Source organism: Acinonyx jubatus, chromosome C1, assembly GCF_027475565.1.
Source record: "Acinonyx jubatus isolate Ajub_Pintada_27869175 chromosome C1, VMU_Ajub_asm_v1.0, whole genome shotgun sequence".
NCBI lineage: Eukaryota > Metazoa > Chordata > Mammalia > Carnivora > Felidae > Acinonyx > Acinonyx jubatus.
The window spans coordinates 74974288-74988458 of record NC_069381.1 but is presented as its reverse complement, the minus strand read 5'-3'; the positions used below and the strand labels follow the sequence as shown (position 1 = coordinate 74988458).

The window sequence follows — 14171 nt, the reverse complement described above, 5'->3', positions numbered from 1 at the left end:
CCCCCCGCCCCACAAACTGAAAGTCTACACACCTTTATCGTGTTCCAGGCCTCCAAGAGTATAAAATCTATAAAATGGGATTCTCAGAAGCAGTAGCCCTAGCCCAGTATTATAAGAAGTGCTTATCTGAGGCACTTTAAATTAAAACAGGAAGGAAATCAATATTTCAGCAAATCTACATTTACAAGTTGGGACCCGATGTGTCTTTAAGTGGTCTGAGTTAAAGCAATATTGCACCGGTCAAGCAAAGTAAATCAAGACACCTCCCAAAAGGTGGTAGAGTAAGAAAAATGCCAATTTAATCATTTACTTTAGCAGGCAAGCAATTTGTAAACATTCAGTAGCAGCAGCATCCAAGTTACAAACAATTTAAAAAGAAACCAAGATTAGTGATTATAATCGTTCCTTCCCTTTCCCCAAAAGAAAAAAAGAAAAGAGAAAAGATCTGGAAAGGAATGCCTGAAAACACTACAAACATGGAACATTCAGTTATGTCTTCTATCAGCCTTCTATGCGTCCTCTCTGTGTTTTATTTTTAAAGATGTATCTACTCCTAAAATGCATTATCTTGCAATAACTTGTACGTGAGTGTTTGCAATCTAGGAAGTGGTTCCTGCACACGGATGTGCACGTATCACCTCAGTTCAGATCCCATTCGCGAAGGGAATATTTATGTCTTGATTCAATGCTTCTTTGACTTCGAGTGGCAGGGTGTCAAAAAGATGGTCTTCCACAACAAGCCCGCTTTTCTTGAGCAGGCGACACTGGCCCAGCTGGGCTGGCAGGCGGTCCAAGCAGTTGCCCTTCAGCTCCAGCTGAGTGAGCTGGGAGAGCTGACCAATCTTCTCGGGGAGGAAGGTGATGCAGTTTTGCCCCAGATTCAAAGTCCTCAACTTCACGCATTTGAACAACTGTTTTGGCAGAATGTCCACTTTGTTCCCGGTGATATGCAAATGCTGCAGGTTCTGAAGCAATCCTATTTCTATGGGAATCGCCGAAATGTTGTTGTAACTCACGTCTAAGCATCTGAGTTTCTGTAAACTGAACACTGCCACCGGTAAGGATTCGAGCTTGTTGTTAGAGAAATAAAGTGACTCCAAGTTTTTGACGTGGGTGATGGAGGGAGGAATGGTGGCAATCTTATTATGCCATAATTTTAAACATGTCAGTCGTTTTAAATGCTGGAAACTGATGATCTCCTCAATTGTGCGTATGTTATTCGATTTTAAATCCAGTTCCTGCAAATTTGAGAGGCTGAAAATAGCATGGGGAATTCTCTCCAGCTCACAGTTCTGAAGTTCGAGCTCGGCGACATTCATCATTTTCTTAAGGCTGTTCAGTACCAAGAGTTTAGTGCCGTCATTGTGAATGACTAACTTTGTAAGATGCGGAGCCACATCTGTAATGTTGGAGGGAACTTTGGTCAAGTTACTCTTCACGTGGAGAATCTTAAGGTGCCGCAACTCTCGGAGAGATTCAAGTCCAATCATCTTATTGTTTTCAGAGTTCAAATTGCCTATCAAGTACAACTCTCGAAGGTTTTTGAGCAAATATACCCAGGCAGGAATTTCTGCCACATCGGTGAACTTCACGTGAAGGCATCTCAAGTGATCTCGGAGAAAGCTAAAAGCAGTCTGTTCCACTTTTGCAGGGCAGTGGCAGAGGTGAAGCTCTTGGAGGTTAGTCATCTGAGAAATCTTAGCGGGAATTTTAGCTTCCGGAATCAGTTCAAGTTTGAGCACATCCAGGTCTGTGAGGTCAAAGACAGCATCGGGCACGCCTGACAGCATAAACAGATGCAGCTCCTGCTTGTCCTGGGCGTTGCGGGACACGTGCTGCCTGAGTTTTTCAAACGTCCACTCGTGGTTCAAACTGATTTCCCTAAGTTTATTTTCACTGACTTCCGACAAGAACACACCAAAGCGCTTCGAATAGAGCTGGTCATATTGGTCTACCATGTGTAGAAGGAACGCAAAATCATTCTTGACATCTGGAATGTCACTGAAGCTGCTCTCTTCTCTGACTTTTTCAAAAGAATATTCCTTTAAAGGTATCCTGAATAACCAGAAGAGAGTGTAGAGGCAGATAAAACCATAAACACAAATAATGGAAATGTAACTGATGAGAAGCTTTTTCAGCATGTAAGCCATATTGTGGGTGCACTCAAATACCTCGTAACCAGTCAGGTGCTCCACTTTGGGCTTGCAGACGTGTTCAAAGCTGATTGCGTTGACAAAGTTTGCGGTATAGCAGAGGATAAAAATGAATTTGGCTGTTTTGATAAATGTTTGGACCACGTAGAGCTTATAGATCAAGTCACTGTCTTCCACGTGAGCACGGAACTTCCTTACTTTCTCAAACAGGGCTTTGGCCTGCTCCCCATCTTTTTTATCAAGGATGGTCATGCTGGGGACTTCGATCACGGGCTTCTCGGCTGAAAATTTGAAGCCTGTTTTGTTGATCATCGGGGTACTGGCACTGGGGCTCCCTTCATCACTGCTGGTAGACACATGCTTTGGTAGAGTCTGGGCACCTGTTATTCTCTGCTTGTTTTCCTCTGAGTCTTCGCACGCTGTCTCAGACAACGCTTTAGTAGTCCACGGAGACTCAAAGCACTTTCCTAATATTGAAACAAAATGTTCTACTTTTGAGCATGTTTTTGGATATTTGAACCAAAAGTTGCTACTGACCATGAGAATAATAGTATGTATAAGAGCAAGGTATGGAAAGTACTTAGAATACCACGGAAGGGCCAGATGATAACACATCTGATTAATAAATACGTATTGCTGAAAATCCAAGTTTGTTTTTCGGCCTGTTGGATCCTTCTTCTCTTTCTTTGTCTCCTGATTTGAAACTGTCGAATCTGTGTGAGGGTATGTGGCTCTGAGAGGTATGTCAGGTGTCACAGCAGATGTGCCAAAGGAAATGTCACTTGTCGTCCGCCCATCTTGGTCTTGGTCAGTGGCTGCTTCCATCTTGGGGATATTGGTGGTAACGTCGGCATTTCCTGGTGGGGTGTGTGCCTTTGAATTTACAGGAGATGGCAATACCGGCAAGCAGACCACCTGATCTTTGGTAAGTTGCATGGTTCCCGCAAAGATGGCTACCATCAACATAACGACAGCCAGGTAATCCATAAACACGTCCCACCATGGTTTCAGGATTCGATAAGTTGGTTGAATGTCATTAAGTGAAGCAACTTCCGCAAGGGTAAACATTCCTAGAAAACAAGGAAACAAAAGACTTTATTACAAAGATACAAGTGAAAACATTAAGTAGAAAACAAAACAAGACAAAACCCAACACTTTACTTGCACCAAAGTAAAGTTTTCTCATCCACATCCTAGCTTTTTATCCAAGATAGGTATAGTAGTAAATAAACTAAAAGGAACGAACACATATGAGAAAAATCGCGGTCTGTTGTAGCTTTTCTCTCCTAGCCCAAGAGAAGAGAAAAAAATGGGAGAGGAATAATAAGAATGCCTGCTAGGTAAGAAATTACAACACTTTGCTGAAGGTCTACAAGGGTTAGAGTAGAAATGGAGGCAGGAGCGGGGGCAGTTTGAGAACTATTTTAGGAACAGAACTGAAACGTCTTGTAACTTCCTGGACCATGAAGAAGGATATGAGAACAAGATGGTATTTGCTGTGGACTGGACTGATTTAAGGTTAAGACTGGAGTTTTAGGGAGAGGAGTGAGATGACTTCTATTTTGTTCAAGCCAAAATGGAATGGTCCATGTACACTATTAAATTCTAGATAGCCTGTGTACCAGACTCAGGCTTACTGTTTATGAATGGTGAATGGTGTGCTTCTCCAAGCCTGGGGATGTTTACTTCTAAGGGTTATTCGGAAAGCTTAGATTAAGTAAGGACTATAAAGCTCTTATCACTCTGGTGGAAATGTGCCACAGACAGTTGAAATTAAGGGTCCAGAGTTTAAGAGGAGTCTTACTATACATACTTGGGATTTATCAATATATGTAAACTGAAACTATGGCCCTGGATACAGCACCTGTGAAAAGCATGTGGAAGGAGAAGAGGGTCAAAGACACAGGTGGAATGATCAGTGACATGACACCAAATAGGTCAGGCCCTGTAAGACCTTTGATCTCTACCAATGTGGGTGAGCCCAGAAGCAATGAAGGGAATTTCAGCACCAGGACACCTGAAAATGTGGTCACCATTCACTGACAGCTGGCAGCTTTACAGTCTTGAAACTATACAAAGAGTCAAAGTACCAAGGACAATCATCCTAGAAATAACCAAGAAAAACACAATGTTTATAGGGCAAGTAGTGGGAATGGGTTTCTGTAATCATATATGTGAAACAGGTGTTTATCTTCTTGAATTTGAAGTTTCAACTTCTTTATTTTATTTCTTATTATTTTAGAGAGAGGGAGGGAGGGGCAAAGACAGAGGGAGAGAGAGAATCTTAAAAGCAGGCTCCACGCTCAGTTCAGAGCTCAACTTGGAGCTTGAGCTCATGACCCTGAGCTGATGACCTGAGCTGAAATCAAGAGTCAGACGCTTAATCGACTGAGCCACCCAGGCACCGCTGGAAGTTGAAACTTCTTGAAAAGGAAATTTACTATATTCTACTTTCTCGAGATGCTGTCAGGTTCCAACGTTCATATATAAAATGACTTATTTCTTTGAAAAGCTAGTAAAAAACAAAAAGATAAAAGGCCAGGTGAATATCTAAAGTTCTGGGAATACATTATACATTATTTTTTTAAATAAAGGAAGAAAAATTTTTATCTTACAAAAGTTGCCTGGTATGCTGTGTTGAAAAGGATTCTGAGGCTGACTCTGACTGTGGCAGGAAATACTGTTACATGACAGGTTACTAGTGTCTCCCTTGGATGATATCAGTACTTTGATTCTGCTTGTTCTCTCTGTTGTAGAGTAAATCTCTGAGAGTTGGGATGGACCATACCTTATTTTTTCTCTCCACATATCTGGTACTGTACAGAGGAGTCACATAATTTTTCTCAATAAAATACAATGAATATCTATTCAATTGTAACAGCAATTCTCATATTTGGAGTTGTTGTGGTTTTTTGGTTTGTTTTTAAATTATTTTTTAACATTTATTTTTGAGAGACAGAGCATGAGTGGGACAGGAGCAGAGAGTGAGGGAGACACCGAATTGGAAGCAGGTTGCAGGCTCTGAGCTGTCAGCACAAAGCCTGATGTGGGGCTTGATCCCACGAACTGCGAGATCGTGACCTGAGCCGAAGTCAGATGCTTAACCAACTGAGCCACTCAGGTGCCCCTTGTTTGTTTAAAAGTACGTGCACACAAGCAAGAATGGGGCAGGGGGAAGGGAGAGAGAGAGAGAGAGAGAGAGAGAGAGACAGAGAGAGAGAGACAGAGAGAGAGAGAGAGAGAGAATCTCTTAATAAGGCTCCAAGCTCAGTGCAGAACCTGATTCGGAGCTCGATTCCACGACACTGGGACCACAACCTGAACAGTAATTGACAGTTGGATGCTCAACTCACTGAGCCACCCAGACACCCCTGCAGTTTTGTTTTGTTTTTTTTTAAAGTGAAATGTCTTTTATTTAATCAGGTAAACATAAGCCCAAGAACTCCAAATACAGCCAGACTATTTACTTTTATTTTGTGAAAATTGGTAGAAATCACATTTCTAGATTTCAAGGGCTTAAGTATGAAATGTCTGGCACCCAGTCTTTATTAAAAAAATGATCAAGTAAGTGGGAGACAACATCCCCACTGGAATCCTTTTATTCTGAGCTCTTGTATCTTGTGTGTGTCTACGGTTTTGTGAGTGGCTGGGAATTTAAGCAAAAAGCAAGATTACTGCAATGCACAGTGGGCCACGCTAAATGAGAAACTGTTCACCCACGTGTCACATTGAGCTCTCTGGTCCCTGTAGAGGATGCACAAAACACAGCACCGAGCCACAGGCTACGGAGCAGCTCTTACTTCACATACAGAGACTGCAGAACACAGCTCACAAAATTTCTTCCTGGCAAAGAACATCATATGGTCACACCCAGGGACGATGGTTTTAAAGGGCCATCAGTATAACTAATAGAAAAAAATATATATATTTTTTGCACAAAACACTTCTTTCTAGTAAGATTTTTCTTTACTCTTCAAATAGCTGTATTGGGCTCTAAAAGAGTCAGGATGTTTGGGTTGGAGGATGGAGGGGAGAAGGGAATTTTGAAAGTCACCCTGCTGAGACTACTGGTTACTTCTCTGCCTCCAGTCCTTATTTATTTATTTATTTATTTATTTATTTATTTATTTATTTATTTATTTATTTATTAATTAATTTATTTATTATTTTTTTTCCCCCAACGTTTTTAATTTATTTTTGGGACAGAGCAAGACAGAGCATGAACGGGGGAGGGGCAGAGAGAGAGGGAGACACAGAATCGGAAACAGGCTCCAGGCTCTGGGCCATCAGCCCAGAGCCCGACGCGGGGCTCGAACCCACAGACCGTGAGATTGTGACCTGGCTGAAGTCGGACGCTTAACCGACTGCGCCACCCAGGCGCCCCTCTGCCTCCAGTCTTTTATCTACTTATTATTTAATTATTGTTACAGAAGTAGAGTTGACACTAAATGCTCTATTAGTTTCAGGCGTATAAGATAGGGAGTCAACAATTACATACATTACGAAATGTTCACCATGGTTAAGTGTAGTTACTATCTGTCACCAGACAATGCTATTACAATATTATTGTGGGTTTTTTTTTTAATGTTTATTTATTTTGAGAGAGAGAGAGAGAGAGAGCGTGAGCAGGGGAGGGGCGGAGAGAGATGGAGAGGAAGAGCATCCCAAACAGACTCTGTGCCATCAGCATGGAGCCCAACGTGGGGCTCGATCCCATGAAACATGAGATCATGACCTGAGCCCAAATCAAGAGTTGGACACTTAACCGACTGAGCCACCCAGGTGCCCCAGCTATTACAATATTATTGACTATATTTCCTACATTGTATTTTTCATCCCTGTGACTTATTTTATAAGTTGAAGTTATACTCCCTAATCTCCTTCACCTATTTCAGTCATCCCTGCCCAGCCACTCCCCTCTGGCAATCATCTATTTGTTCTTGCATTTCTGAGTCTATTTTTCTGTTTTTCGTTTTGTTTTTTACTTTCCACATATAAATGAAATCATATGATGTTTGTCTTTTTCTATCTGCCTCCATTATTTTTTTTTAATTTGAGAGAGACAGAGAGACAGACAGAGACAGAGGGAGAGAGCAGGGGACAGGGCCAAAGGGAGAGGGAGACAGGGAATCCAAAGCAGGACCCATGTTCAGAGTAGAGTCTGACATGGCATAATCCTACGACCCCAGGATCATGATCTGGGCTGAGTGAGCCACCCAGGTGCCCCCATGTGCCTCCATTCTTGACTTCCTTCAATCCACCTCCCACCTGCTGCTCGCCCTTCAGTTAAAACTCCTCTTCTCCCAACATTCTCTATGCCCTAGGTTGGTAACGTCTTCCAGTTTCTCCAAACAGCCGTTCTTCCCTGTATGTAGGTCCTCCCGCGCATTATTTCCTCTACTTCCTTCCCACTTCCCTTCATGAGGCTATCAGGTTTCTGTTACCTTTTCTAGGAAGCCCTCCCTGACCTCTAGTCTTCTCTGATGTGTCCCACAGGACTCTGTACCTCGACCCATAATAGCCCTTATCACACTGTGGTGGGCTGACTGATTACTTGTTTGATCTCATACTAGATTTAAAATTCAGCGGGGCCAGGGACCATGTCCAGCCTCCTTATTCCCATACAGCCAATTCCTGCCACCTAGTAGGTGCTTAATCAAGGAAAGACTGTATGGCTCTTGATGGTCATCTTCAGCATCCTCCTCCTCCTCCTCAAAATTCCTCAAGGACATTTATTAACTATCTACACATGGTATTGGCAGAAGAGCATTTTATTAAACTTAACTGCCACATTGCAACTTAGGCCTACAAGAATAAAAACTACAAGTCAGGCTTCCACATAAAAATAAATAGCTAAAAACACAAAGTAAAGAAACTATGGGATCCTTGTAACCAGTGATATTCTGTAGCTGTTAAAGCTTCATCCGTGGTTTTAAGGCACCTGGGGCTCAGACTCAGGACAGGAGTCCCGAGAGAGAAGAGGAAGTCGATCACTTTCTCAAGAGGAGGAAGAAAAAGCTACAAGGAGAAGACAGAGCATTAGAGTACTATAACTTCACAATGACCCTGAATGGTCACTAGCTCAGCCCCCACATCACCCCAGGGTGATGACATCGGAACAACTGAGATTGGGCATGCAAGGGTGGGCTCTCCTCCTCCAGCATGCTGTCTTCTCTGCCACTGCCCACCAAGGGTTCTGGGGCTCTGCCATTTCCTCCAGCCCACCTCCCTTTTTCCTGTCTGTTGAACTCCTATTCTTCAAGTTCCAACTCAAACTTTCCCCAAACTCCTGTCACATGGTCTAATAATAATCTGTTTCTAATGTTTGTCTCTTCTTCCAGATGTTGAGCTCCTTATGGGTACAGACTGTGCCTTATTATTCACCCTTGATCCACTGTGACCTGTTCTCTCCCCTCTAAAGAACAGAGAAGGCATTTGGTGATGACAATGATGAGGATGAGAGTAATAATGGCAGCTGTCATGTTGCCATCTTCCTTCCACACACCAAACACTGTACTGGGGGCTGTGTATCTGGTATAATTCCCTGCTTTTGTGCAGGATGCATTCCTGAAAATGAATGTATGAAAGTTTAGAGTTTCAAGTTCTGGAGGATAAGGGAACAGTTCTACTTCCAAAATGCTACCTAGTATCATAAAATCCACCAGAATTTCTAAAATTAAACAGACAGATAATACCAAATGCTGGTGAGGATGTGGAACACTCAGAACCCTTCAACACTGCTGTCAGGGGTGTAAATGGGCATAACCACACTGGGAAACTTTTGAGTGAATATCTACAAAAATGGGATATATGCATACTCTACGACCCAGCAATTCCACTGTGAATTACATACCTATGAGAAACACAGATCTTCATCATAAGGCATGTACAAGGCCATTCCCAGCGGCACTCTCTGCAATAGCCCTAAAGTGGACGCCAGCTAAACGTCCACCACCGGTAGAACGAAAAAGTGAAATGTGGTAGAGTCACAAAGTGAAGTATCAGGCATCAATGCGAATGAATGGCCTGGTTACATGGGTCTGGCCAGTTTATAAAATGCGATCTGTACACTTAGGCCATATGCCTTTTCAGGTATATATGTTTTAACATCAATAAAAAGTTTCAAGAAGAAATAGGAAAAGAAGCTGCAGCACAAACCCCTGCCCCACGGATGTGCAGTGACAGCGGACGGAGGCTTCGCCTTATTCCCACCCCAAGGCACACACCTGCTGGCTGGCGTCACAGGCCAGGGAAGCCCGTAACCTTCTGGCAGCCTCCCCTCACTGACTATCTTGCCTGGCCTGGGAGAAGTACTCCTCTCCCTGGAGTACAAAAGACCGAATCTGCTACAGAAAAGAGGGTGCGCAAAATGCGTGAAATGTGCGAAAGCTGGGGTTGGGAACAGTCGAACGTGCACAGATAGAACACGAGTGGAACACTGCCTGAATTCCATCTAACCTTCACAACGTTACTCTCATCTGCTCAAGTGTTGTTATTTTCCCCTGACAGACAGAGGAATAGGCTTGCAGGAGTGACGCTGTGGAAGTCAAATAATTAGCGGTGGAGTCTGGATTGAAAAATCTCATCTAGGGCCAAACCGCATGTTCCTTCTAGCAGACTATCCTGCCTCTCTTCCTTACTTCGCATGTTTGCAGTTTGCAAACTACTTCTCTATAAAGTTCCTTGGCTGATTTTCACAGTAACTCCCAGTGAATTAGGCACTGCTATTGCCCAACAGTATGTGGAAACCTGAGGCACAAAAAGCTTAAATGACCTCCCTGGGCTGATTAAGTGACAGAGCTAACAGAATCTTTCATCTCCAAATCTCATTCTCCATCACCCAGTCCTCCAATGGCTGTGCTATTGGCTAACGGCTGGCTGCTGAAGGAGGGAGCCAACCACTGTCTTTGGCTTTGAGGAGACAGAGGAATGAAATTATGTAATCATAACCTTCCTTAAGGTAACCTTTCATGACATTCACTCAGAATTCAAGAAAACCATGAGCCAGGCACAGCGAAGGGGAATACAGAGATAACGTATGTAACTCAGTCTGTGCCCCCAAGGAGTTCCCAGTCAAATGGGGATGAGAAGCATTAAGTGTGCTATTACAACACTGTAAGAAAACTGCTCTGACTGGGTTAATACAAAATACAAGAGGAACAGCACAGGACAAACCCATGTCTGCATCTGATAACTGGGATAACTGGGAGGGCTCCACAGAGAGGTGGTTTCTAACTTGAGATCAGAAGGAGGGGGACCATCATGCGGTGGTAGGGGGGGAGGAAATATAATTTTGACAGAAGAAACAGTGCAAAGGTGTGGAGATATTGGGAATTATCTGTTACAGAAACTACAAAGTAACTACAAATAATTCTAATGTTATCCCATTATTAGTCTAGTATGCTCCTGTACAGATATCACATTTTACGGGTAAGTCACGAGACAGAAACAAACCAAGGCATGGATGGTTTAAATGCAGTCTTAAGGAAGTGCCTGGACCACAGGGCAGGAAACCAGTACTTTCCTGCAATGTCAGCCTCTTGATAGCTCTTATCTCAAGCACAGGGCTTCAATAAATGCATCTGTTATCCTATTTTACCCATCAAAAACTTAGTAAAAACTTCCTACCTCCCAGGGAGTGTTTCAACCATTAACTGCCCCAGAATGCAGTTAGCACTTTGAAAACAGAAGTTGCTTTTCATATACACGAGTGCACACAAAGTATATGAAATACATACTCATATAATACAGCGTATTAAGTACATGATGATCTTCAAGAACTTTCTCATGTGAAAGTCAAGTCAATGAGAGAGAAGATCGGTACATAACTTCTGTATCTTTGATCTCTTTAGTGAATCAAGACTCAAAATGGATATACACAGGGGTGTCTGGGTGGCTCAGTCACTTAAGCATCTGACTCTTGATTTTGGCTCAGGTCATGGTCTCAAGATTCACGAGACTGAGCCCCGCATTGCGCTCTGTGCTGACAGAGCCCACCTGGGATTCTCTCTCATCCTCTCTGCCCCTCCTCACCTCGTGTGCACTCTCTATCTCTCAAAATAAATAAATAAATTTTAAAATAAAGAATGGGTATACATGGTTATCAGCAGATATTTTCTTAACCCAAGGAAGGCACATTTAGTAAGTAAGTACATTCTTTGGGCTCTCTTTTATAATATGTCTTGTAAAGGACTTAAAGAATTACATTACGAGGATGAGGATTTCACATTCCAAGGCTTCTCTGTTTATGGTACATGTGAAAATCAGCTTAACATTCCTGTAAGCACACATTTCTCATGGAAATTGAGAAAGCTCTTGTACTAGAAGTGAAAGAGGGAAGTTAATGGACTTTGGCTGAACAAAGACGAATCAGAAAAGATTCAGTCTAAATTCTTTTCCGATACACGATTCTATTTTCTTACCTGAAAATATGACCAATAATAATGGAATAAACCAATGACCAATAGCCAGGTTCAAAAATTAGAAGCTATGATGATTGGACAACCCTGTGAATATACTAACACTGAACTGTATACTTAACTGGGTGAATGGTATGGTATATGAATTATATCTCAGTAGAGCTGTTAAAACTGAGAAGCCAGACCTCAATCTTTGTTTATTTTACTGCCTCAACTGCCTTTCAACAGAGACAGGATAGTGAAAGTAGACAGGGTTGTAGCCTCACTGTAGGTATTCAAGCTAGGCTGCATTCTAGGTTCAAATATGTTCTAAAATGATTGCTATTCCATTTGATTACATTGAACTGGTTCTGGAGAAAAATCTTTAGGACTTTCCTTATCCTCACTGAGCATCCACACCTCATCTATTAAATATTGGCAACAATACCTATCTCTTAGGGGCATGTATTGGAAACAACTCAGTTTTTAGGGTCTGACACAAAGGAAGTCCCAAAGATGTCTGCTGAATCTGAGTGCAGAAAAAGGATCACACAGGGGAAAAGCAAGTCCATTTTACTTAGTCTTTAAGTGAAGATGATCAGGTAAATTTCTTGAATTTTGAATAAGCATATAGCACTATGTACAAAGAAATAATCCTAAAATAAATGACAATACAACTTTGTACTCAATTTCACTTCTTTCAAAAACATTTCAATTAAAATTACTTATTTTTTCTTAAGATTTTATTTCTAAGTAATCCCTACACCCAACGTGGGGCTCAAACTTATAGCCCTGAGATCAAGAGTCACATGCATCACCGACCGTGCCAGTCAGGTGCCCTACAATGGAAATTACTTGTATTAGGCAGTGGCAAATTATACTAGAAAGAGCGTAACTTTGATGCCAAAGACAGCGGGATTCAAATGTTGCTTTTTGTTCATGTTTATTACCAGTATAAACATGGGTAACTTAGGGTCTATTGGAAAACTTACATTAATGGGATTATTATTAACATACAGCAAAATCCCAGCATCAAAACAGAAAAAAATGGTCACCTAATTTAAAACTTTAAAAATTAATCCCATTTGCACCAGGAGGAGGCCTTCAACACCCCTATTAAAAGGAATACAAATGGTTCTCAAATGTTATTTAATGTAGAGTGTAGAATAGGAAGAAGCATAAGAGCTTAATTAATTAACCTAATATATATATTTTTCACAGAGGAAGGAGTTTCCTGTCCAATCAGATACTAATTTTCATTTTCTTTCTACTGTGTTCTATGAAAACCCAGTCAGTTTTCTTGGCCAAACTGGGCAAATGGGAGAACACTCAGACTGTTGAGGATCAAATTCTCAAATCCTTCAGTGAAATAACTCAAAGCAGAACAAATTAAAGTTCATAAAGAGGTAATAAACTATCATCACTACAAGTAACCCTTCCTCAATATCCAGTGTGCATGTAAACACAGCAGTGTATGTATACACGCATGCCACACCCAATTCAGACATCAAAATTCATATGATCAAAGAAAATAAATGGTTCAGATGCACAACAAGACAGTAAGAATGTTTTAGTTTTTTCAGAGGTCTGTATCCCTGATATTATGTAAGTATTAACTGTTACAGATGTTACATGGTATTAACAAATATTAAGGGTTTGGTATTATAATTATGCAAGACACTCTATGGCTGATGTAATTCCATATACAAATACGACTTACTTAATGTTACTTCCTCTTAAAAGATTATGATAAGAAGTTTTCTTTTAAAAATAGTTTTCTTTTGGGGTGCCTGGCTGGTTCAGTTGGTAGAGCATGGGATCCTTGATTTTGGGGGTTGTGAATTCGAGCCCTGTGTCGGGTGTAGCAATTACTTAAAAATAAAATCTTTAGGGGCACCTGGGTGGCTTAGTGGGTTGAGCGCGCCTGACTCTTGATTTTGGCTCAGGGTCAAGCCCCATGTTGGGCTGAGCATGGAGCCTGTTTAAGGTTCTTTCTCTCTCCTTCTGCCCCTTCCTGGCTTGTGCACGCTCTCAAAAAAGAGAGACAGAGAGAGAGAAATTAAAAAAAAAAAAAATTTTTTTTTAAACATTTATTTATTTTTGAGAGGCAGAGTGAGACAGAGCACAAGTGCGGGAGGGGCAGAAAGAGAGGGGGGCGGGACACAGAATTGTAAGCAGGCTCCAGGCTCTGATCTGTCAGCACAGAGCCCAACACGGGGCTCGAACTCACGTACCTTGAGATCCTGACCTGAGCTGAAGTTGGATGCTTAACTGACTAAGCCACCCAGGCGCCCCGGGAGAGAGAAATGTTTAAGAAAAGAATTAAAAAAAGAGTTTTCTCCTAACACAACTTTGGTCTAGATACCTCAAAAATAATTGAAAGAAAAAAAATGTTTAGGGACCCTATCCCTTGATTTTACAAACCTCTTGCCATATAAAACTTACTAAAATCAAATTTCACATGGGGCAAAATTCACCCATTTTGCTAATCTCCAAAGACTTTTAATAAATCCATTTAACACCTGAAAGAAGAGGCCTTTAGAAAATTCAGAACTTCTGAGCTACAAATACAAACTTATACAAAAGTATATTTTAGTACTTATTTGGAGTTTCTCTCTAC

General features: G+C 41.6%; 1 protein-coding gene across 4 annotated transcripts in view; it reads right to left on the bottom strand.

Annotated features, from left to right (window-relative positions):
• Positions 1–277: 277 nt before the first annotated feature.
• Positions 278–14171, bottom strand: part of LRRC8D (leucine rich repeat containing 8 VRAC subunit D) — a 121212-nt gene continuing 107318 nt past the window's right edge. For all 4 annotated transcript variants that reach the window (XM_053214394.1, XM_053214392.1, XM_053214393.1 and 1 more), the window contains one exon: positions 278–3223. In XM_053214394.1, the coding sequence (XP_053070369.1) occupies positions 645–3221 (2577 nt within the window). In that variant the 5' untranslated portion in view covers positions 3222–3223 and the 3' untranslated portion in view covers positions 278–644. The remainder of the gene's footprint in view (positions 3224–14171) is intronic.